This window comes from Panthera uncia, chromosome D4 (assembly GCF_023721935.1).
Source record: "Panthera uncia isolate 11264 chromosome D4, Puncia_PCG_1.0, whole genome shotgun sequence".
Lineage (NCBI taxonomy): Eukaryota > Metazoa > Chordata > Mammalia > Carnivora > Felidae > Panthera > Panthera uncia.
Window position 1 is genome coordinate 84061308 of NC_064807.1, and position 20067 is coordinate 84081374.

General features: G+C 56.4%; 2 protein-coding genes across 2 annotated transcripts in view; one reads left to right on the forward strand and one right to left on the reverse strand.

Annotated features, from left to right (window-relative positions):
• Positions 1–2229: 2229 nt before the first annotated feature.
• On the forward strand, positions 2230–15717 carry FPGS (folylpolyglutamate synthase). The gene is made up of 15 exons (XM_049629157.1): positions 2230–7248; positions 8576–8704; positions 8798–8851; positions 8936–9000; positions 10598–10712; positions 10848–10928; positions 11021–11082; positions 11168–11270; positions 11546–11623; positions 11885–12032; positions 12158–12247; positions 12975–13125; positions 13400–13475; positions 14316–14382; positions 15108–15717. Exons 1-15 carry the CDS (start codon positions 7111–7113, stop codon positions 15491–15493), a joined length of 1743 nt encoding a protein of 580 aa, XP_049485114.1. The 5' UTR covers positions 2230–7110; the 3' UTR covers positions 15494–15717.
• A 227-nt stretch (positions 15718–15944) lies between these two features.
• ENG (endoglin) overlaps positions 15945–20067 on the reverse strand; it is a 31689-nt gene continuing 27566 nt past the window's right edge. Inside the window, exons 12-15 of the mRNA XM_049629155.1 lie at positions 19619–19870; positions 18344–18398; positions 17183–17284; positions 15945–17053 (exon numbers count right to left, since the gene is read on the reverse strand). Coding sequence (XP_049485112.1) covers positions 16929–17053; positions 17183–17284; positions 18344–18398; positions 19619–19870 — 534 coding nt within the window. The 3' untranslated portion in view covers positions 15945–16928. The remainder of the gene's footprint in view (positions 17054–17182; positions 17285–18343; positions 18399–19618; positions 19871–20067) is intronic.

Here is a 20067-nt window from a genome sequence, read left to right on the forward strand (position 1 = left end):
GGTCATCTAGGCCCACTTCCCTTAGAGGCCAAGGACCCTAGGGAGGAGACATGACTTGCCCAGGTCACATGGTATGGGTGGGGAGAGAGAACTGAGGGCAGCTCCCCGGGGGCTGGGCTGTGGGGTATTGACATTTCACACGGCATCTCGAGGCAGTAGGGCCTCCTTCTAAAGTAAGAGCTCAAGGCTAGAGCCCCATTAATCAAATGACCAGGTCACCTCACAGAACACAGGGCAGGTGGGGGGCAGGGTCCAAGGGTGGCCTAGCGCTGGATCTGGGGCCTGGCATTACAGACCCCTGTGAATGACTAAGCTACTTTCCCTATTAGCCCTTTGTTGCCTCCCCTGAGAAATGGGTCCATGCATAAAGATCTCTGCACAGTGCTGATGTCTAGAAAGAATTCATGTTAACTATTATTTAAGGAAATCAAGTCACAGGAGCTCCTGGCTGGCTCGGTCAGGAGAGCATGCGACTCTTGATCTCAGAGTCATGAGTTTGAGCCCCATGTAGAGTTTACTTAAAATTAAAAAAAAAAAAAAAAAAAAAAAAAAAAACAAACAGGATTCCCAAGCTTGATCAGAGAGTCTAAGCAGTAGCAGCCGAGGGTGCCTGGTTGGCTCAGCAACTCTTGATCTCGGGATGGTGAGTTTGAGCCCCACGTGGGTGTAGAGATTACTTTAAATTTCAAAAATAAATAAAATTGAAAAAGTAAATCAGCAGCAGCTGGAATCAAATGGCGCTGGGACTGGGCTGAATCCTTGTTGCGCTGCTTGCCAGCTGGTGAGCTTCGCAGGTGATTCTGCACTTCCGGTCCTCAGTTCCTCACCTGTCAAATGGGCTCGGCACAGCACCTGCCAAGGAGGAGAGTCATAAATCTCACACCCCAGGGAGCAGGTGCTGAAGACAATCGTGGTTGCAGAGATAACCAGTTGAAAAAAAAAAAAAAATTCCACACACTTTTTCCCACTCTGAAAATCGGTAAAACAGCTGCCGTCAGGTCTGAGCAGGGAAGGCCTCAGCCAGCTCAAAGAGCACCCAGGCCCCTGGGGAGGAGGCCAGACTGAAACCAGTCTCTGTGGCCTGGCACACCGCATGGCCTCGCAGCACACACCTGGTGCTCTCGGAAGGCCCCTCTTGGCCACGAGTGGGGACCCCAGGAATATCTCAAGAACATCCGTAAAGCCATGCCCGGTCCCAGGTCAGTGCTGGCCCCTTACTGGGCCTCAGTGTCCCCAACTGCTGGACAAAAGGACAGATGGCGAGCAGAATGCGGCAAGAAGGTGACATTTGAGCAGAAACCTGGGATGATGGAGAGTGGGTTGTGGGAACTTTTGGAGGAAGAACGTTCTAGGCAGAGGGAACCACCAGTGCAAAGGCCCTGAGGCTTTGTCCTACATTTTCTGTGTGACCTTCGGCTGGCTGAGTAACCAGTCTGTGCCTCAGTTTCCCATCTGTATAATGAGAATCATCACAGTGCTCGAAAAGCTGTTGTGAGGGTCACAGGAACACCTTTAACGCTAAGGGCTCACTGGACGTGGACCTTTGCAGAGGTGGGTGTGAGCCTGGTGTATCTGAGGACCACAGAGAAGGCCAGCAGGGCTGGGGGCTGCAGGTGATGGTAAGAGATGGGTAGTTCAAAAGCTTGGATTTCATCCTAAATGCAATGGGAAGCCACTGGATGGTTTTAAGCAGAAGAGAGACGAGATCTGATTTTCTTTCTTCTTCGTTTTTTTTTAATGTTTGTTTATTTTTGACAGAGAGAGAGAGAGAGAGACAGAGCATGAGCAGGGGGAGGGGCAGAGAGAGAGGGAGACACAGAATCGGAAGCAAGGCTCCAGGTTCCAAGCTGTCAGCACAGAGCCTGATGCGGGGCTCAAACTCACAGACCACAAGATCATGACCTGAGCCGAAGTCGGATGCTCAACCGACTGAGCCACCCAGGAAGCCCCTGATTTTCTTTAAAAATGACAGGATGCAGGGCTCCTGGGCGGCTCAGTCAGTGAAGCATCTGACTCTCGATTTCAGCTCAGGTCGTGATCTCATGGTTTGTGAATTCGAGCCCTGTGTCGGGCTCCGTGCCGACAGTGCGGAGCCTGCTTGGGGCACCCCCCACCTCTCTCTCTCAAAATAAATAAATAAATAAATAAATGACAGAGAATGCTTGTAGGGGTCAAGCGAGCAGCATCGAGACTATGGGGTAGACCAGCGGTGGTGGCCTGGAGGGGAGGCAGTGGCCGCTGGGGAGGCCGTAGGGTAGAGAGGATAGGTGTGTGGATGGCTGGGGTTTGGGGGTGAGGGAGAGGGAGAGGGAAACCCACAGTGAGAGCCACTGGCTGGATGGTGAAGCTGTGTCCCAGGCTGGGAAGCTCCAGCTGCTTTCAGGGAGGAAACAAGGGAACAAGTGTTAGGGACGTGACCGGCTTAAGACACCCGTGGTCCAGCCTGGGGGAGACGTCAGGAGGCCGCTCGTGTCTGCAGCTCAGTGAAGAGGGACATTTGACAGTCAGACATCATCCCAGACCTGGGACCCTGGAGAGAGAAGCCTGAGCCCCGGGTCCTCCAACATGAAGATGCTGAAGGGGGAGGGTGCAGCCAGCAAGAAGGAAGACGCCGAACCCGGGAGGGAGGTGTCAGGGAGACCCAGAGAGCACAGGGTTTCGGGAAGAATGGCCCAGGCACCTGGGCCTTAAAAATAGGCCTCCCTTCGATCCCACAATTCCACTTCTAAAAATGACCTTGTGGAAACAACTGGAACTGCGTCCAGAGCCCCACGGGCCATGTTGATTGCGACCGAAGTCGCAAACACCTTAGTAGCCAGAGTCAGGCTGGGGATTTGGCATGGCCACACCCCTGAGGATATGGAATTCTGTCTAAGGCAAGTTTTCTCCCCCACCCCCCCAAAATTGCAGGAAAGTGTTTTCTTGTAGGTCACAGGATGTAAATAGATACTCAGAGGTGGAAGAGTTCTTATGTTTATCTGAGGGTCAGACCCCAGAGTGGCTATCAGGCTTCTGCACAAACCTGCCAATGAGCTTGAATCTCCCTTGGTCCCTCGGAAGGGACAGGTGGATCCCTCTAGTCTAGGCTCTCGGGAGTATGGTGGCCTTTGGAGACTCTTGTCCTCAGTGAAACACCCACCCATAGATTTCCCCAGAAATTACAGGCTGGGACACAGCTCACTTCAGCTCTCACCCTACTAAGGAGGAGACAAGAGTCAGACAGGATCAGAGAGGGGGAGCAAACTGCCCAGGGCCACACAGTGCATTGACAACAGGAAGCCAGGGTCACCAGACAGGTGAGCCTCCATTTCTCCACCTGTAAAATGGGACCGATCTCTAATTTACACAATTTTCAAAAGCATGAAAAGAGATTGCAGTGTCAAGTGCAGGGGTGTTTCATAAATGTTAGCTAAAAGCAACCCACTCAAAGAAAGCAAAGGAGAGGGGTACCTGGGTGGCTCAGTCAGTTGAGCGTCTGACTCTTAGTCTTGGCTCAGGTCATCTCACAGTGGTGAGTTTGAGCCCCGCATTGGGCTCTGCACTCACGGCGCAGATCCTGCTTGGGATTCTTCCTCTCTCTCCGCCTTTCCCCTGCTTGTGCTCTCTCTGTCTCTCAAAATAAATAAAAAGTTGAAGGAAAAAAAAAAGCAAAGGAGAAAGGTGTAGGGGAAAGGTATTTCAGGCAAAGCTTGGAGGTGGAAAACACCAAGGCCAATTCCTAAAATCCTTGCCAGCTGCAGGGATGGTACTCTGCAATGATGGAAGAGGCGGGAGGTGGGCAGAGGCCGGGCTACAGTGATTTTATGGGCTTCATTAATCTTGAGGGCATGATGGGCCAAGAGAGGGGGCAGCGACTCAGGCAGATCTGAGTTTAGAAGGTCCATCCTGGGGCCCAGCATGGGGCCTTTGGTGACCTACTGTGTGACCCCAAGCTATCTCTGTCCCTCTCTGGGCCTCAGTCTCCTGCCCCTTACAGCAGTGAGCTTGGCTCTGATCAGGGTTATCAGGGTTTGCAAATACGTATCTTCCCTTTGTGAGTTTCCTTCTTTACTGTCTTCTCACCTTGGACAGGGCGCTCTGCAAACAGGACTGTCATTTGTACCCTGAACCCAGTGTCTCCAGCACCAAGCCCAGGGTTTAGCACAGAGATGAATGAGTGAATGAATGAATGAATGAATGACATCCTTTCCCTTTGGGAGGGTAGGGGTTAAAGCAGAATCCCTCTGCCCTTGCTCCCCACCCCACACACCTGCAAATCTGCCTCCAGTGGGTGGACACCCACCCACTTGCCAATTTCCTTATGCCTTTTTTTTTTTTTTTTTTCCTCTTCTGGCCAGACAATGGCTTTGTTTCTATGGTTCTTTCTGGAGAGCAAGAACGTTTTCATGCTGGCACCAAAAGGCCAACATTTGTTCTCCAGGTGTATGATGAAGATGCCTTTGATTTTCTCCTTGACACATTTCTGTTTCCTTCTGTGCACATCTGTGACTTTCAAAATGAAAAGCAATGATACAAAGGAGGTTAGCAGCCCCTACATACAAATGGTTTTTAATTATAAGAAAAAGTGCTCAGCATCCTCCAAATGAAATAAATGCAAATAACAACTAGCTTGAGAATCCATTTTTCCACCTATGCAGTTGGCACGGATCAAACTTGGCTAAGGTCTGTGTTGGTGAGGAAATGGCTGGCTCACGCCCTGTGGGGGCCCCCGGGGGTAGAAATGAATCCCGCCCCTTTGGAAGACAATGTGGCAATGTGTGTGGTGTCAGTTGCCAATCACCTTTGACCCAGCAATTGCATTGCGCTTCTTGGAATTCATCCGTCAGATGTGCTCACACATGGAAGAAATGATTAGGGCAAAATGTTACCCATTGCAACATTGCTTGTGATGGCAAAATATTAGAAACCTAAACGTCCATCAGTAGGAGACGGGGCCAAATCCACAGTAGTACTTGCACACCAAGAAGTGCTGCGGCAGCTTCAAGAAAAACAAATTAGCCAGTGGGGCAACTCTTCTGTACTGACACCGCCCAAAATAAGGCCCAGGATGTGAAGGTATGTGGAAAACGTACCACGCAGAGTTGTGTATACAGTCTGCTCTCCGCAAGTATAAAATGGAAATCTGTATTTGTATTTGTTTGCAAATGTATAACCGATCTCTGGAGAGATCACAGGAAACCCAATTGGTTGCTTTTGGAGAGGGTAATTAGGATGTGGAGACCTGGCGTGAGAGGGAAACTTTTCACCGTACAGTTTTTGTACTTCTGACTATTTGAGTGATATGATGATGTAGCATCCATCCAAAAAATCCTAGGACTTAAAAATCAAATAAAAACAGGAAAAGTTTTTTTTTTTTTAAGTTTATTTATTTATTTTGAGAGGAGAGAACGTGAGCAGGTGAGGGGCAGAGGGAGAAGGAGAGAGAGAATCCCAAGCAGGCTCCATGCTGCCAGCACACAGCCTGATGTAGGGCTCAAACCCACGAATTGTGAGATCCTGACCTGAGCCAAAGTCGGAGGCTCAACAGGTTGAGCCATCCGGGCGCCCCAAGATTTTTTTAAAGTAATCTCTACACCCAACATGAGATTCAAACTTGCAACCCCAAGATCAAGAGTTGCGCCAGCCAGGGGCCCCAAAGGAGAAACATTTAAAGCTCCTTTATGATTGTTTGTATGCAGTTGTTAAATTATATACATGTATAAGTGTAGAGAACATTTCATTGATGAAGAAGAAGAAAAGGAAGAAGGAGGAGGAGGAAGAGGAAGAGGAGAAGAAGACCAAGAAAGGAAAGCACCTCTTTCTTTCCCATGAGGCCAGCCAGGGAGGGGGCGCCCAGCAGTGATGTGAAAAGCAGAAGTCCAGCCAATGGCAGAATCTTCCCAACATGTTATTTGTTTATTTCAAAATCAAACAATCTCTGATAAATATTTAGCCCCAATGCCTGCAGGAAAGAGGGAGGGAGGTGATGAAATCCCTTCAGTTGTTTAAAATTGTCTTTGGTCTGTGGGAACTTCCCTAGAGGGCCCCATCCCCCACCTCCAAAAAACCAAAACAAGACAAAACAAAACCCACACACCTTTCTGGGACCTTTCAGCTATAAAAAGAGAATCTCCATGCTACTTTTTCCACGGTAGCAGTTGGAGCCAAGAAGGTCATAGACAGGAAAAAGTTCTGAAAAGTCCAGGACAAATCCGCCTCACCCACAGCTAGGACAGATTACTGTCCCCTCCCCGGGTGGCTCTCCAACCCACTCTCCACACAAATCTTCCAAAGTGCAAACCTGATCTTGTCATCTTTCTTTAAAACCATTTTATTGTCCAATTTCAATCCAAATTCCTTAGGCTACAAGATCCTACTGGATCTGGCATTCCGGGGCAACCAGGCCCGACCCAGTGGAAATGCAGTTCCCTCGGGCTAGTTCCCACCCCACCCCTGCCCTCCTCCAGCCGCTCCCCTTCCCTCTTCAGTCCTTTGCTTTTCAACACGGCGTTCCCTCCCTACGCCTGGAAACCTCTCCCCCGACCAGCTCCGCTACCTCGCGGACTCGGCCTCATCCCCCGGCCTCTGCCAGGATGCCGCTTCTTCCACGACGCCTTCCCAGGCTGCCCAGGGACGGTAGGGGCCCCAATAGCGTAGGAGCTTGGGGTTTGGTCTATTGCCTCGCAATCGGGCTGTCAGATTCAGGAGTGCAGGGGCCAAATACCTGCAGCCTGCGGTCTCTGCTTTAAACTACGACATTTTGGGGCTTGAATTCAATGACCTCCACACAAGTGTAAGCTAGCTCCGTCTTCCATCCGGACTCATAGCTGGTTCTGGCAGAGCACCAGTCTGAGGATTGCAGACTGGGACTATTTTGGGGGTGTGGCCGGGTCCTGGAGATTCTCAGTGGTTGCAGAGGGAGCCTGGGAAGCGTGCCCCTCACAAACAGGGGCGAAACCCTCCGGCCAGCCCCGACGCCTGCCCCTCACAAATATGGCATCCTGCGGATTCTTATTGGTCCTGGAGGGCTCCCTGGGCAGCGCTGATTGGCGAACGGCGGGGGCGAGGCGAGGCGAGGCGGGGCGGGGCGTCTCCGGCCCGGCCTAAAGTGCGGCTGCGGGCACCGGGACTATGTCGCAGGCACGCCGCCACCTGCGACCCGCTCTTTTCCTGGCGGCGGTTTCTGCGCGCGTTGCAACTACCGGGGTAGCGGCTCGGCGAGGGTTGAGCGCGTGGCCCGCGCCGCAGGAGCCCGGCATGGAGTATCAGGTATCAGGTATCGGGCGGGCTGGCGGGGGAGGGGGGGGGGGGGTCGTACGACGACACGTGGGTCGGGCCTGAGTCACTGACCGGGAGCCTGGCTGTGAGGGACTCGGGGGCGGGGACATGGGCCAGGAAGTTGGGCCTGGTCCGCGGGTTCTGGGAATTCTGAGGCTGAAGTGTCCCCGCCTTAGAGAATGGGAAAGGGCTCCCACTGATAGGGGAAAGAGGTCCATTGTCTCCGGAGTCCCAACTAGCAGGTGGGCGGTGGGAGGAGAAAGAGTTCTAGGAGTTCAGACTTGAGAGATCTAGGAGTTTATTTATTTATTTTGAATTGTTTATTGAAATAAACTCTACACCTAACGGGAGGCTCGAACTCATGACCCCGAGGTGAAGAGTCACATGCTCCCTAGACTGAGCCAGTCAGGCGTCCCAAGTGATCCAGGAGTTTAGATCTGGGGTTGGAGTCTCCAGGAATCAGGGCATGAAGATCCAAGTGCCTAGAACTGGAGCTCTGGCAGGCAGGAATCAGTGGCATTGGTGGAGGCAAGAATCTGGAAAGCGGAAAGTTTCCACCTGGCTCTGTTGCAGGGGTTGATTTCCACAGATCACACCTGATGCCTGCCAGGCAGATGGTAGTTTAATGGGCGTGGAGCCTGCAACCGGTTATTGAAGCCCTAAGGGCAAATAAATAGCATCTCCACTCTAACCCCCAGTGTAGACTCTCCTGAGGCTGTACCTACCCACCTTTCTGACTGGTGACTCCCCCGCATACCCTGTCTTCCTTAAGGCTCCTTCTCTTCCCCACCTGGTTGCTTCAAGCAGCTCTTCTTTGAGTCAGAATGTGGACCTCCAATCCTCAGGATTGGGCATGGAAGCCTCCAGGGATTCCTGGTTCTAATTCCTCCAGTTCTAAGACCCCAGCCTTCTGTGGTTCTGCTCCTGACTCCCCTCACCCGCCCCCGCCCGCCTCCAGTTTAGGGACCAGTATAGCAGTGGACCTCATTGGAGGGAATGAGCGCAAAGGCGCCCGTGCAAGGAGTGAGGATCCGGAAGCCCGAATTGGGAACGGGAAGCAAGGCTTCTCCCGTTCCAAGGAACCTCCCTTGCCTGACATTCCTGGGTGTGGCCGATCAGCTTCTGGCTCCCATCGCTGCCAGAGCTGGAGAGATGCCCCTTCTCCCTCACACGTGCCTAACCTCTAGGCTGGGGCAACAGGGCTGGCATTGATTGGTAGGCTTAGTGTCCTGGCTTGGCCATTGATGCCCTGGGGTTCCTCTGTTTCCGTGGACCCCTGGTTAGTCTTAACCTGCTGCCTGGGGACTGTGGTTGCCAGGATGCTGTGCGCGCACTGAACACCCTGCAGACCAATGCTGGCTATCTGGAGCAGGTAAAGCGCCAGCGGGGTGACCCTCAGGCACAGCTGGAAGCCATGAAGCTGTACTTGGCACGGAGTGGGCTGCAGGTAAGGATGCGCAGGGCCTGTGACTGCCCCCTACCCCACCCCCATCCCCTTTCTAGGAGTCTTGTGGCTGAGATGGTTGTCTGTATGTCTCAGGTGGAAGACTTGGACCAGCTGAACATCATTCACGTCACTGGGACCAAGGGGAAGGTGAGGGATGGGACTCGGGGGTCGGCTATCTACTTGATGGGGTGGTGGGGTCCAGCCTGCCCAAACAAGACCTTTTCTTTCTAGGGTTCCACTTGTGCCTTTACTGAACGTATTCTCCGAAGCTATGGCCTGAAGACAGGATTCTTTAGGTACTGAGGTGTGGCGAAATTTGGGATCCCTTAGCTCTCGGCGGTGGGGGGGTGGGGGTGGGGGCGGCTATGGAACCAGCTAGCAGGAGCTCAGCTTCCTGTCTCTCTGCCCAGTGTGGATTTGTTCGGTAAGCATCCCATTAGCATTAGTGACCTCAGTTTAACATATTGTCCAAGTTTGTGGCAGTCTTTAATTTTCGTTGTGAAACAAATTTGGGGGAGGGGCAGGGACTTGAATATGTAAGCTAAATATGTAGCTTCATCAGGCATCTTTTTATTAACTTAAATTTCATCTACAGCTTTTATTTATTAAAGTTTTTTTTTCAGTATTTATTTTTGAGAGACAGAGCATGACGTGGGGAGGGGCAGAGAGAGCCAGGGAGGCACAGAATCTGAAGCCGGCTCCAGGCTCTGAGCTGTCAGCACAGAGCCCCACGCGGGGCTCGAGCTCATGAACCATGAGATCATGACCTGAGCTGAAGTCGGACGCTTAACCGACTGAGCCACCCAGGTGCCCCTCCGTGTACAGCTTTTAAATCACAGAGAAGTCTTTATCAATTCAGACGTCTTTGCAGTCAGGAGCAGAAAACCTAGCTTGGAAGGGTATAAACGATGAGGTGGTTTGTGAAGTCCGAGGCAAGGATTCCCTTCTGCCCGGCCTGCCACAGCTGCTATTTGCCTTTGACGTAGCACCTCCTCATGGTTGCACTCAGGCACCCAAACTCACACCCGAGGATGGGGTGTGGCCTAGATATGGGTCCCTCCTCCCTGGGCTGCACCTGCCCCTCCTTAGCTGGTCACCTGTAAAGCAGTGGGGATTAATGTGATGCTCAGTCGCTCAGAATTTGCTCCTTGGGTTGGGGGCACTTGAGATTTTTGCTTCCTTTTATTTTACCGGTTCCATCAAGTGACTTTCTGTAAGCGGCTTCTTTTCACAGTTCTTTGTTCAGAATAAAGAAACACAGAGAAGGACTCAGAATGTGAGAGAGGCTTGCAGGATTCAAATACGAGCTGACAGTCTCTCTTCTAAAACAATTTTTGGGCTACAAACCCCGGCCTTTGACTTTGGCCCCCGTAGCCTCGTGGGCTGGCCTGGGGATGCAGCCTGACCACCCAGATGGGCCTTGCCCTTGAGGGCTGGAAGACGACATTGCGGGGACAGATGTCAGCAGAGTGACTGATGGGTGTGTGGTGGGTAGAGCACAGGGAGCTGTTGGAGCCTGGAGCACATCCCTGATCAGCCGGGTGGGGGGGTCCTTTCTCCTTTTCTGGAGGAGGCACCATCTCAGTCAAGGCCTGTGGAGTGAGCCGGGTGGTGGGGAGGGTGGGTGGGCTGGGCTGGAGGAACTCAAAATAGGCCAGAGGGGCTGGGGCACAGGGAACTGTTGGGATGTGGGAGAGGTGACACACAGGCCAGTGGCATCAGCCGCACCAGGGCCTGGGAGGCTGGGTGAGGAGCCTGGGACTCTGCAGGGCAGAGGGAAGTCCTAGAAGGGCTATCAGCAGGGCAGTGACATGGTCAGAGTTGGGTCTCTGAAGACGGACGGGTCTGAGGGGCTCGGGAAGGGAGTCCTGACGACTACAGGTGTCCCGGCAGCTCTCCCCACCTGGTGCAGGTGCGGGAGCGGATCCGCATCAACGGGCAGCCCATAAGCCCTGAGCTCTTCACCAAGCACTTCTGGCCCCTCTACCACCGGCTGGAGGAGACCAAGGTGCCCATGCAGGAGGGCTGGTGGGTGGGCAGGGCAGGGGTGCTGGGGAGCCCCGGAGGGTGCTGTGTGTCCCGGGACCCCATCTCCCCGGAGCAGAGGTGGCAGGGCCCCAGGCCGACGTGTTCTCGTCCACAGGACAGCAGCAGTTATGCCTCCATGCCCGCCTACTTCCGCTTCCTCACGCTCATGGCCTTCCACGTCTTCCTCCAAGAGAAGGTACGTGCCCACCCCCCGGAGTCCTGTGTCTGAGGGGAATCCCAGCAGGCCGGGTGCCCCGGGTCCCTGACATGCCGTCTGGTCCTTTGTAGGTGGACCTGGCAGTGGTGGAGGTGGGCATTGGTGGCGCTTACGACTGCACCAACATCATCAGGTGAGGGCAGCTGCTTGGGGAGAAGGACGGTGGCCGTGAGCCCAGGGCCGGGGCGACACGGTCACGGCCCCCCTCTCTTCTGCAGGAAGCCTGCGGTGTGTGGCATCTCCTCTCTTGGCATCGACCACACCAGCATTCTGGGGGACACAGTGGAGGAGATCGCGTGGCAGAAAGGGGGCATCTTCAAGGTGACCAGGCAGCCCTGGGGAGGGGAGGTACATGGACGATCTGGGCCTGGCCCTCCAGGCTCAGGAAAGCGGGGCTGGGGCAGGGTAATCTGTGTCCTGACTCGGGATAAGGTCTTGGGCGTCAGTGGGGCTTTGTGACTGTAGCAAGAGCCCTGCCTCTGGCCTTAGTGTCCCCTCGAGGGGTTCCCATTGGCCCTACGGACAGAGGCTGAGTGAGCTGCCCGGGGATAGAGGCCCCTCAGCAGCTCGTCTCACCCACTCCCTCTCCTCCGCAGCGTGGCGTCCCCGCCTTCACCGTGCTCCAGCCTGACGGTCCCCTGGCAGTGCTGAGGGACCGGGCCCAGCAGATCTCGGTGAGTCCGGAGGCACTGGGGCAGGGCTGGCAGCTGACTGGGGAGGCACGTTATCCTTTTGGGCCTCAGTTTGCCCATCTGTGCAGTGAGGGGCAGCTGCTCGTCCAGCCGGAGCACATCTTGGTTCTCCAAGGAACAGGGCTTGGTGGGTTCTGGTTGATGGGGAAAGATGGAAGGGCCGACAGCGTCAAGGAGGGGAGCTCCTGGCCGAGGCAGCTGCAGCAGCACCCCCTGACCAGCGGTCGCCCATCTCCTTGGCAGTGTCCTCTCTACCTGTGCCCACCACTGGAAGCCCTGGAGGAAGGGGGGCCGCCGCTGACCCTGGGCCTGGAGGGAGAGCACCAGAGGTCCAATGCCGCCTTGGCCTTGCAGCTGGCTCGCTGCTGGCTACAGCAAAAGGACTACCGGGGTAAGTGGGCAGGCAGTGGCTGGACGGGCGGGCTCGTGGGTAGGAGACAGGTGGAGACTGCCTCTGAAGGTCCTATGCACACGCAGTGCCACGCAGCAGGCCCTCCCCCCTCCCTCGCTCCTCAGGCATCGGGGAGCTGAAGGTGTCCAGGCCCAGTCTCTTGCGGCAGATGCCCCTGGCGCCCGTGTTCCAGCCCACGACCCACATGCGGCATGGTGAGTTGGACCTGCCCGCCCAGCCGGGCCCCTTCAGATGTCTGTTCGAGTTTGCTGTTTTGAGAGATGGGGGCAATCGGAGGTGGTGCCCAGGACAAAGGACTCTGAAGTCAGTAAGCTTCCCTGACTTTGAGTTCGTGGACTCCGAGCCTCAGTTTTCCCACCTGCCAAATGAGGTGATGATGGGACCCGCTGTGAGGTGGCATGAGTGGGGGGCTGAGGCCAGGGCCTGGTGGGTTTGGGATGTAGTGCCCTGCCAGAGGCACCTGCTATTAGTGTCCTTCTTGTCTTCATTCTCGTAAGACCATGAGGTTCTTGAATGGTGACCTTGTCTGGCTTCTTGCTCCCCCCCCCCAAGACTTGCAGCACATAGTAGGCGCTCACAGCCGCCAAACCCTGTTAGCAGGTGATTGCAGTGTGCCCACTGTGTGCCAGGCCCCATATCAGGGCCATGACAGTCCTACAGCTAGGCACCTCACATCCCTGCACGCTTGTTCAATGGGTTAGGGCTCTCTGCCTCCATGTAATAGGGGACTATATTTGGTAGTCCCCTGTCAGGTCTGCCTGGAAGATTCCGTTAGATGAGGCAGCCCAAGAGGTGCCTGGCACCTAACGCTGCTAAGAAGCTTCTTGGCTCATCAGCTGTCCCCCCTCTGAGCAGCGGCCCTGCGGGTGGGTTGGTGTGTGTGAGGACTAGGGTGGGAGACGGCTGCCTTGCCCCCTCCAGGGCTTCGGGACACGGAGTGGCTGGGCCGGACGCAGGTGCTGCGGCGCGGGCCCCTCACCTGGTACCTGGATGGCGCGCACACCGCCAGCAGCATGCAGGCCTGCGTGCGCTGGTTCCGCCAGGCGCTGCACCGCCGCCCGAGGCCAAGCCGGTGAGTTTCGGGCGGGGGCGGGGCCTCGGGGAAGGGTGGGCCTCGGGGAAGGGTGGGCGGGACCGGGCCGGTGGGGGGGCGGGGCCTCAAGGGACAGGGTCAGGGTCAAGACTGGGCCAGTACAGTAGAGGGGGCAGAGGGGCAGGACTGGGGACCCTGCTGGGACTGGATCCGCGGGGGAAGTGGGGTAGTTTCTGGAGGAAGGATGGGGTGGGGCCCGCGAAGAAGCCTGGGATGTATGCATCTCCAACCTGCCTCCTCTCCCCTCTCCCAGCGGCTCTGAGGTGCTTGTCCTGCTTTTCAACTCCACCGGAGACCGGGATCCTGCAGCACTGCTGAAGCTGCTGCAGGTGAGGGGCCAGCCGGGGGGTGGGCGGCAGGCCGACTAGCCCACCTTCTGGCTGTCACGTCCCCAGGGGTGCCTTCATCCCTGAGCCTCTGTTTCTTCAACTATAAAGCGAGGCTCCCGCGAACCGAACTGAGGATCAAACGTAAAAGCACCCACACGTTCGTAGCCAAGTCTAGTCCCAGGTCACTGTCGTCGTCCTCCCGGGTCAGGCTGGCGCCCAGAGTTAGAGGAGGGACTAGGGAGTAGCCTGAGGCGTAAGCTGTGGACTCACTGGTCATGGCTCTTCAGACATTAGCATGTGACTCTGGACAAAAGTGGCATTTCACTGGGCTTCATTCAGTTTGCCTTTCCAGAAAACGGGGGTGCTACCAAGGTGACATGCTTATTGAGTTTGGTTTAAGGAGTTTCCAGGTTATAGAGCAGGTAGGGGCCCTGCTCTGCTCAGGGAAACTGAGGCTGCCCTCGGCTGTCAGGGCTGAAGTGGTTCCTAGGGATCACTTCCTGTTTCACAGACCAGGAGGCTGAAGCTGTTCACCTGTTGTGCAGACAAAGCCTTTCCCCATCCTGGACTTGAGACGTGCTCAGTAGCTGGGTGATCTTAAGCAAGTACCCCCCGCCCTGCCTCTGTTTCCCTGTCTGTACAGTGGGGTCTTGCTGCCCAGGCCACCGGCCTGCAGGGTATATTGAGATAGATGGGCCGCGGAAGTGCTATGGCTGGGTTTATCCAGCATGACGCCAGTTCAGCCGGGGTGAGGGCATCTCCAGGGATGGGGACGTGTGGGGGCCTGGGGGCAGGGCCCTCAGGGCTCTAACACCCAAGTTTTTCCTCTCGGCCTTCTAGCCCTGTCAGTTTGACTATGCTGTTTTCTGCCCTAACCTGACAGAGGTTTCAGCTGTTGGCAATGCAGGTAAGAGGTGACAGGATGGTCCCTGAGAGTGGGCGGGGGGGGGGGGGTCATTGCACTGCTTAAGGCCCTTAGGTGGACTCCTCTGTTGGTGACAGTGGGGGCTTCTGAATTAGAGGTCTGGGGTAGGAGCTAGATTTGGATACATTTTGGATATTGTGGCCACAGTACCCGACAAAAGAATTACTGGGGAGAACCGTTTTCAAAATGCAGGTTGCAACTCACTGGTGGTTTGAAAATTTAGTGGGTGTCAAAGCGATACTTTGTTTTAGCGAAGTAGAAAATGCGTGTGCCTCCTGTACAAAGAGTAGGTACTGTTTTATGAGGATTCTGTTTCAGACAGACAGTATCCACCTAGGTGAGTACTGTGGGTCACGTTCAAAAAAAATAAGAACAGCATAAAAAAATACAGGTCCCCAGCGTCCGACTGCCGGGGAGAGTTCAGGGATGTGATTCCTACTTATGCCGGCCCACGTGATGGACGCTGCTTTGCAGATAAAGGCAACGAGACGAGGGTGGGGAGATGTGCTTGGGGGGCAGAAGCCCCAGCTTTGAAGCTAAACCGCCTGGCCCTGCTTCCTCCCGGCTCTGGGACAGTGGGCAAGTCACGGAACCCTTCTGCACCTTAGTTTCCTCATAGCATTGCCCGGCGCGAGGACCCGGGATGCGTGTACCGGGCCTGGCGTTAAGCAGGCGCGCACAGCAGGTGTCCCTTGTCGCCCATCCAGACCAGCAGAACTTCATGGTGACCCTGGACCAGGTGTTGCTCCGCTGCCTTGCACACCAACAGCACTGGAGCCGCCTGGCCGAGGAGCAGGCCGGCCCGGAGCCTGGTGAGCCCACATCCTCGCTGCTGGCTCCCCACCCGCCCGAGCCCCGTAGCGCCAGCTCCCTCGTCTTCAGCTGCATCTCCCACGCCTTGCTGTGGATCAGTCAAGGCCGGGACCCTGTCTTTCAGCCACCCAGTCCCCCGCAGGGCCTCTTCGCCCACCCTGTGGCAGGCAGCGGGGCCGGCGTGCTCCGTGAGGCTGCCGCCATCCACGTGCTGGTCACCGGCAGCCTGCACCTGGTGGGCGGCGTCCTGAAGCTGCTGGAGCCGGCCCTGTCCCAGTAGCCCAGGCAGTGGGGGTGGAAGTGGGGGCCTCCCACACCTGCCCTGCGTCTCTCCACGGACTGCTACGTTAGGTGCCTTTTGTTTTTTGCTTTTCTGGTGGTCGAGACTGGCCCAGGGACCCAGGCTTTAGGCAGCAAGATAGAGGGCTGGAGGTGGGAGGCTGAGATGGGCCATCCTCTGTCTCTGAGCCTAGGGTGCCTCTGGCCTCTTCTTCCTCCCGGCTGAGAGAGCCAGAGGGCTTCCTGGTTGTCCCGCCGTCGTGGTTAGGCCTGACCACGCAGCCCACCTCCCCTCCCACCCTGCCTGCTTCCTGGCTCAGGCTTAGCTTCTTAGGCCCAGGCCTAGGGTGCTGCTGGGTGCTGGTTGATAGATTTCCTCCTCCTAGTGGCCTTCTGGGAAAGAGACGGCTCCCGCCTGGGGCCCCCTAGGGACAGAGGATGGCTGGAGACAATTAAAGCCTTTAACTTTTTTAAAAAAAGAAATGGCAAACGTTTGCCTCTTGATTTCTAGTTCCCTCAGCACATAAATAGGGGCCTACAGGGGGTACCGGAACTGGATTGTGTAGGAGCCCACGCTGGGCTGTCTGAAATGAGAACACTGGACTGATGTCCATCGGCCGCAGACCTCCCCACAGGGCCCTTGTTACGGATGAGGGAGCCGTGGCTGGCTGAAAGCCATGGGATGCGCCCATTAGCCCCACAGCCAGTCAAGTGGCAGGTGCAGGATTGGAACCCAGAGCTGTCCCCTCCCCACCCGTTGTAGGTTTCCCACCCCTTCGCCCAGCCCAGCACTCATTTCATGGTCTAATTTATTGGTGGTGAGTATACAGGGGGTGGGTCCAGGCCAGACAGTTGGGCCACTCCCCATCTAATGCCTGCCTGCCTTGGGGGGGGTCTCCGTGTGACAGTTGCAGGGAGGAGCTAGGCTCCCCCGTTCCCAGGCTGGGCACCCCTAGGCTTCTCGTTTCCTTGCCAGAGTAGTGCCAGCCCAGGTGTGGAGGCCGCTGGGAGCAGGTCCGGGTGGCTCTGAGCTGGCCTGGGTGAGTCTGTTTCTCCCCTCCCACCCAGCCCAGGTCGCCAAGTGCTGGATCCGGGTTAAAAATTACAGGGACTTGGTTTCTACAACAGTGTGGACTTATAGGGCAGTGGTCTCTCTCTCCGTGGTCCTGGGCGGCCGTACTCCAGGCCCACTGGGTTTGAAGGTTCGGTGGGGTGGGGGGACCCCAAGGTGTTCCAAGCTGGTGCCCCCTCTGGCAGCAGGCCCCTGAGAGGGAGGCAGGAGGGGTGGGTGCAGAGGGCATGGTCCATCCTTGGTCGAGTGCAGCGGTTGGGGTCCCGGGATAAGTTCATGGCCAGTGGTTCCCAGCTGGTGGCTGCTCAGTCTCTCTTGCTGGGCGAGGGCTGGCTCGGGGGCCCCCAGGTCTCCAGGCGGGGCACTACGCCATGCTGCTGGTGGAGCAGGGGGTGCTCTGGGTGCTCCCGATGCTGTGGTTGGTGCTACTGCTTTCTGAGGAGGCCGGGGCGGCCACCGCCACCACGGGCTCCCGCTTGCCGGGGGGACCTGGGGGCAGGGGCGGAGGTCAGGGCCCCGGCCGGGGCTCCCCGCTCCCCCAGAGGCTTCCCCGGGCTCCCCCAGGTGATGGTGGTAGAGGGGTCCTGAGCACTCATGGCGGGGGCCTGGGATACTCACGCGTGTGCGAGTAGATGTACCAGAGTGCAGCGGTGAGCAGGGCCCCGATAAGGAAGGCGCCAAAGGTGATGCCCAGCACGGCGGGCAGGACGAGGCCTTTGTCTATGCGCGCAAGGGAAGGGTGGCCGCAATCAGCACTGTGGCCTCCTCCCTGGCCCCCTACCCTGTTGTGCCGGCCAGGAGCACAGATCTGGGGAGGTGGGGAGGTCAGCCCCAGCTCTGCCACGGACTCTGACTTCTCTGAACCTCCGTCTCCTCATCTAGCAAATGGATTCATCATACTCATGCCTGGCACTAAGCCGTGGTTGTTCTGACCGTTCACCCAGAGGGCCCAGCCAGGCCTTTGGTCCATGCCTCTGCCTTCCAGGGCTGATGGAGATGCGTTTTTAGGGAGAACAGATGGTATAATCTGAGCCAAGAGTGAGTGAGGCCTGGGAGTGCAGAGCCTGCCCCACCTTACTGTGGGACCTTGGGTCAATCCCTTCGCCTCTCTGAGCCCCGTACTACGGTCGTGATGGGCCAGGGCACTCTGTTCTTGGGTTTTCCCAAGCCTCGTTCCATCGACACTCTGGCCTCCTGTGTGACTATGGGCCTCCTCTTGGACCTTTAAGCTCCCATCTATGCAGTGGGGTAATTAGGCCTGCTCTCTTGGTATGGGCTGGGGCTGGGGGCTCCATCCTGGCCCAGGTGGGGTGGCAAGGAAGCAGGTGCCCCCCCCCCCCCGACCTCTGTCCCCAGTGTCAGTGACCTCCTCTGCCTGGTGGGGGCCTGGGCCCAAAGGGAATTAACAAGGAACCTGGAGCGTGCTGGGCTGAAGGAGCATCCTCCACATGGGGGAGCCAGCCCCATCCCAATGTGCCTTCTGCCTCATTTGGTTCTAGGACCCCCCACCACACACACACACCCAGCAAGGTCAGCTAGCAACCATGGACATTTGGAAGATCTAAATGCCTGGGATCTGGTCCACAGGGTAGTCAAGAGCAAAGACTTTCTATCTAGAAGATGCGGCGTGGATCCTACTCTAGGCTTCTGGGGACCCTTCTGCCCTCCTCCCAGGGCTGCTCTTTCTGGGGTCCTCTCTGCATGTCTGTGCCACACCCCTCTGGGCCATCCAGCAGGCCCTACTCTGGCCTCAGCCCCCGGAACCCTAGAGGGACTCACCAGGCAGTCCAGGGCTGACGATGTTCAGACGCATAGAAATAGTCCTGTGGACTTCCTGGAGGAGGAAGAGAGAGTGGTGAATGAATGGCGCAGTCTGCAGGAGGCAGCTTCAGGGCTTGTTCCCTGGCTCTGTGATCCCGGCCTGTCACAACGCACCCTGGGGCCTTGGCTGTGGATCCCATCCCACCACTTTCTAGCTGGGAGCCTTTGGGTAAGTCTTGGGAGATCTGTACTGAGGGAGGGCGGATGGCCCTTTGCTGCTACTGGGATGTTCCCTGGGAGGTTCCTGACTCCCATGAGGATTGTGGGGTCACTCTGGCCTGCATCTGTGACACTTGTCAACACCTGGGAGAAATGAGCCAGGTCAGCCCAGAGGCCCATGCCCACTGAATCTAGGGTGGAGAGGCCCACTCAGGAGTGGCTCAGAGGCTTTCCTGGCTTCATATAACCAGAGAGGTTTCTAATCCTGGAGATCCTTCTGTGTGCCAGGGCCTGGGGGTGTGTGTGTCCAGAGCTGTGTGCCTCAGAACAGGGATCCCCACTGGACGGTGAAAGAGAAAATCAGAATTTTGTGTCCTTTATCTTAACCCCTCTCTGCTGAGATTTGTTTAATGTAGTGGCATCGGTGACTCTACCACATGGGGAGAGGGGTAAGTCTGGGTGGGTAGATTGATGGATGACTGGGTGGGATGGTGGAAGGCAGGATGGATGAACATAGACGGGTGCTGGAAGGATGCATGGATGGAAGAATGAGTGGTTGTTGGAAGGATGGATGGTGGAAAGATGAAGGGAACAAAAGGGAAGAAAAATGGCCGAAGAAAGGAAGGATGGATAGGTGGAAGGAAGAAAGGAAAGATGGGAGGACAGATGGTGGGTGGATGAGTTGGTGGAAGGACAAGTGGATGGATGGATGGAATGATGGATGATGGAAGGAGGGCCAGACAGAAGGATGGGTGGAAGAACGGATGGGTGGATGGTAGAAGGAGGAGTAGATGGAAGGATTGATGGATAGGTGGAAAAAAGGAGAGATGGATAGAAGAAAGGAATGAAGGATGGATGGGGGCGGCAGCAAATCCTACTAATGTCCGAGATACAGCAAAGCCATCAGACGGCAGCAGGGTGGCACAAAGCGTACCCTTGGTAGCCAGAAGCCACACGCCAGTCTGGTTCTGCCCCTTGCCAGCTGCTCCCATAACATGGGCTGTCACATCCCTTCCTGGAAATCCCGGGCCCGAAGCCACCCTTGAAGCTGAGCTTGGCTCAGGCTCCACTCACCAGGGACCAAGTCCTCGGGCGCAGGGTTATGGTGCAGCTGAGGGTGCCAGTCGTGGGTGTGGGCACCATGTAGCCACGGAGGAGGAAGCTGAAGCGCATGTCACCACCAGGGCCTGGGGACAGCAGGCTTACACAGCTGCCCTTGGCTACCTGGCTCTGGATGAGCTCCACGGTGTCCGCGTCAGGCCCCAAATCCAGTTGGCAGCTGTCCAGCTGGAGCATGAGCTCAGGGATCGATGGGGACATGCTCACCTGCAGGGGGAGGTGAGAGTGATGAGGCATGGTCAGTTACTCACCCTTGCCCTCGTGGAATAAGCTAGATTCATTCTGGAGCTCCACCCCAGCGATAAGGACAGTCCTGGTCCTGCCTGGAGCAAACGAGGAGGAGAAGACCTTCCACCCGGTGTCTCCCCCCCCCCCCCCCCCCCCCCCCCCCCCCCCCCCCCCCC

What these genes read in the sequence shown, in the direction of transcription:
- FPGS (XM_049629157.1), top strand. Translation starts at nt 7,111, where the DNA reads ATGTCGCAGGCACGCCGCCACCTGCGACCCGCTCTTTTCCTGGCGGCG. An exon ending in TCACTGGGACCAAGGGGAAG is followed by an intron (nt 8,852 to 8,935) that starts GTGAGGGATGGG and finishes TTTTCTTTCTAG; the next exon opens with GGTTCCACTTGTGCCTTTAC. An exon ending in ACCGGCTGGAGGAGACCAAG is followed by an intron (nt 10,713 to 10,847) that starts GTGCCCATGCAG and finishes TCTCGTCCACAG; the next exon opens with GACAGCAGCAGTTATGCCTC.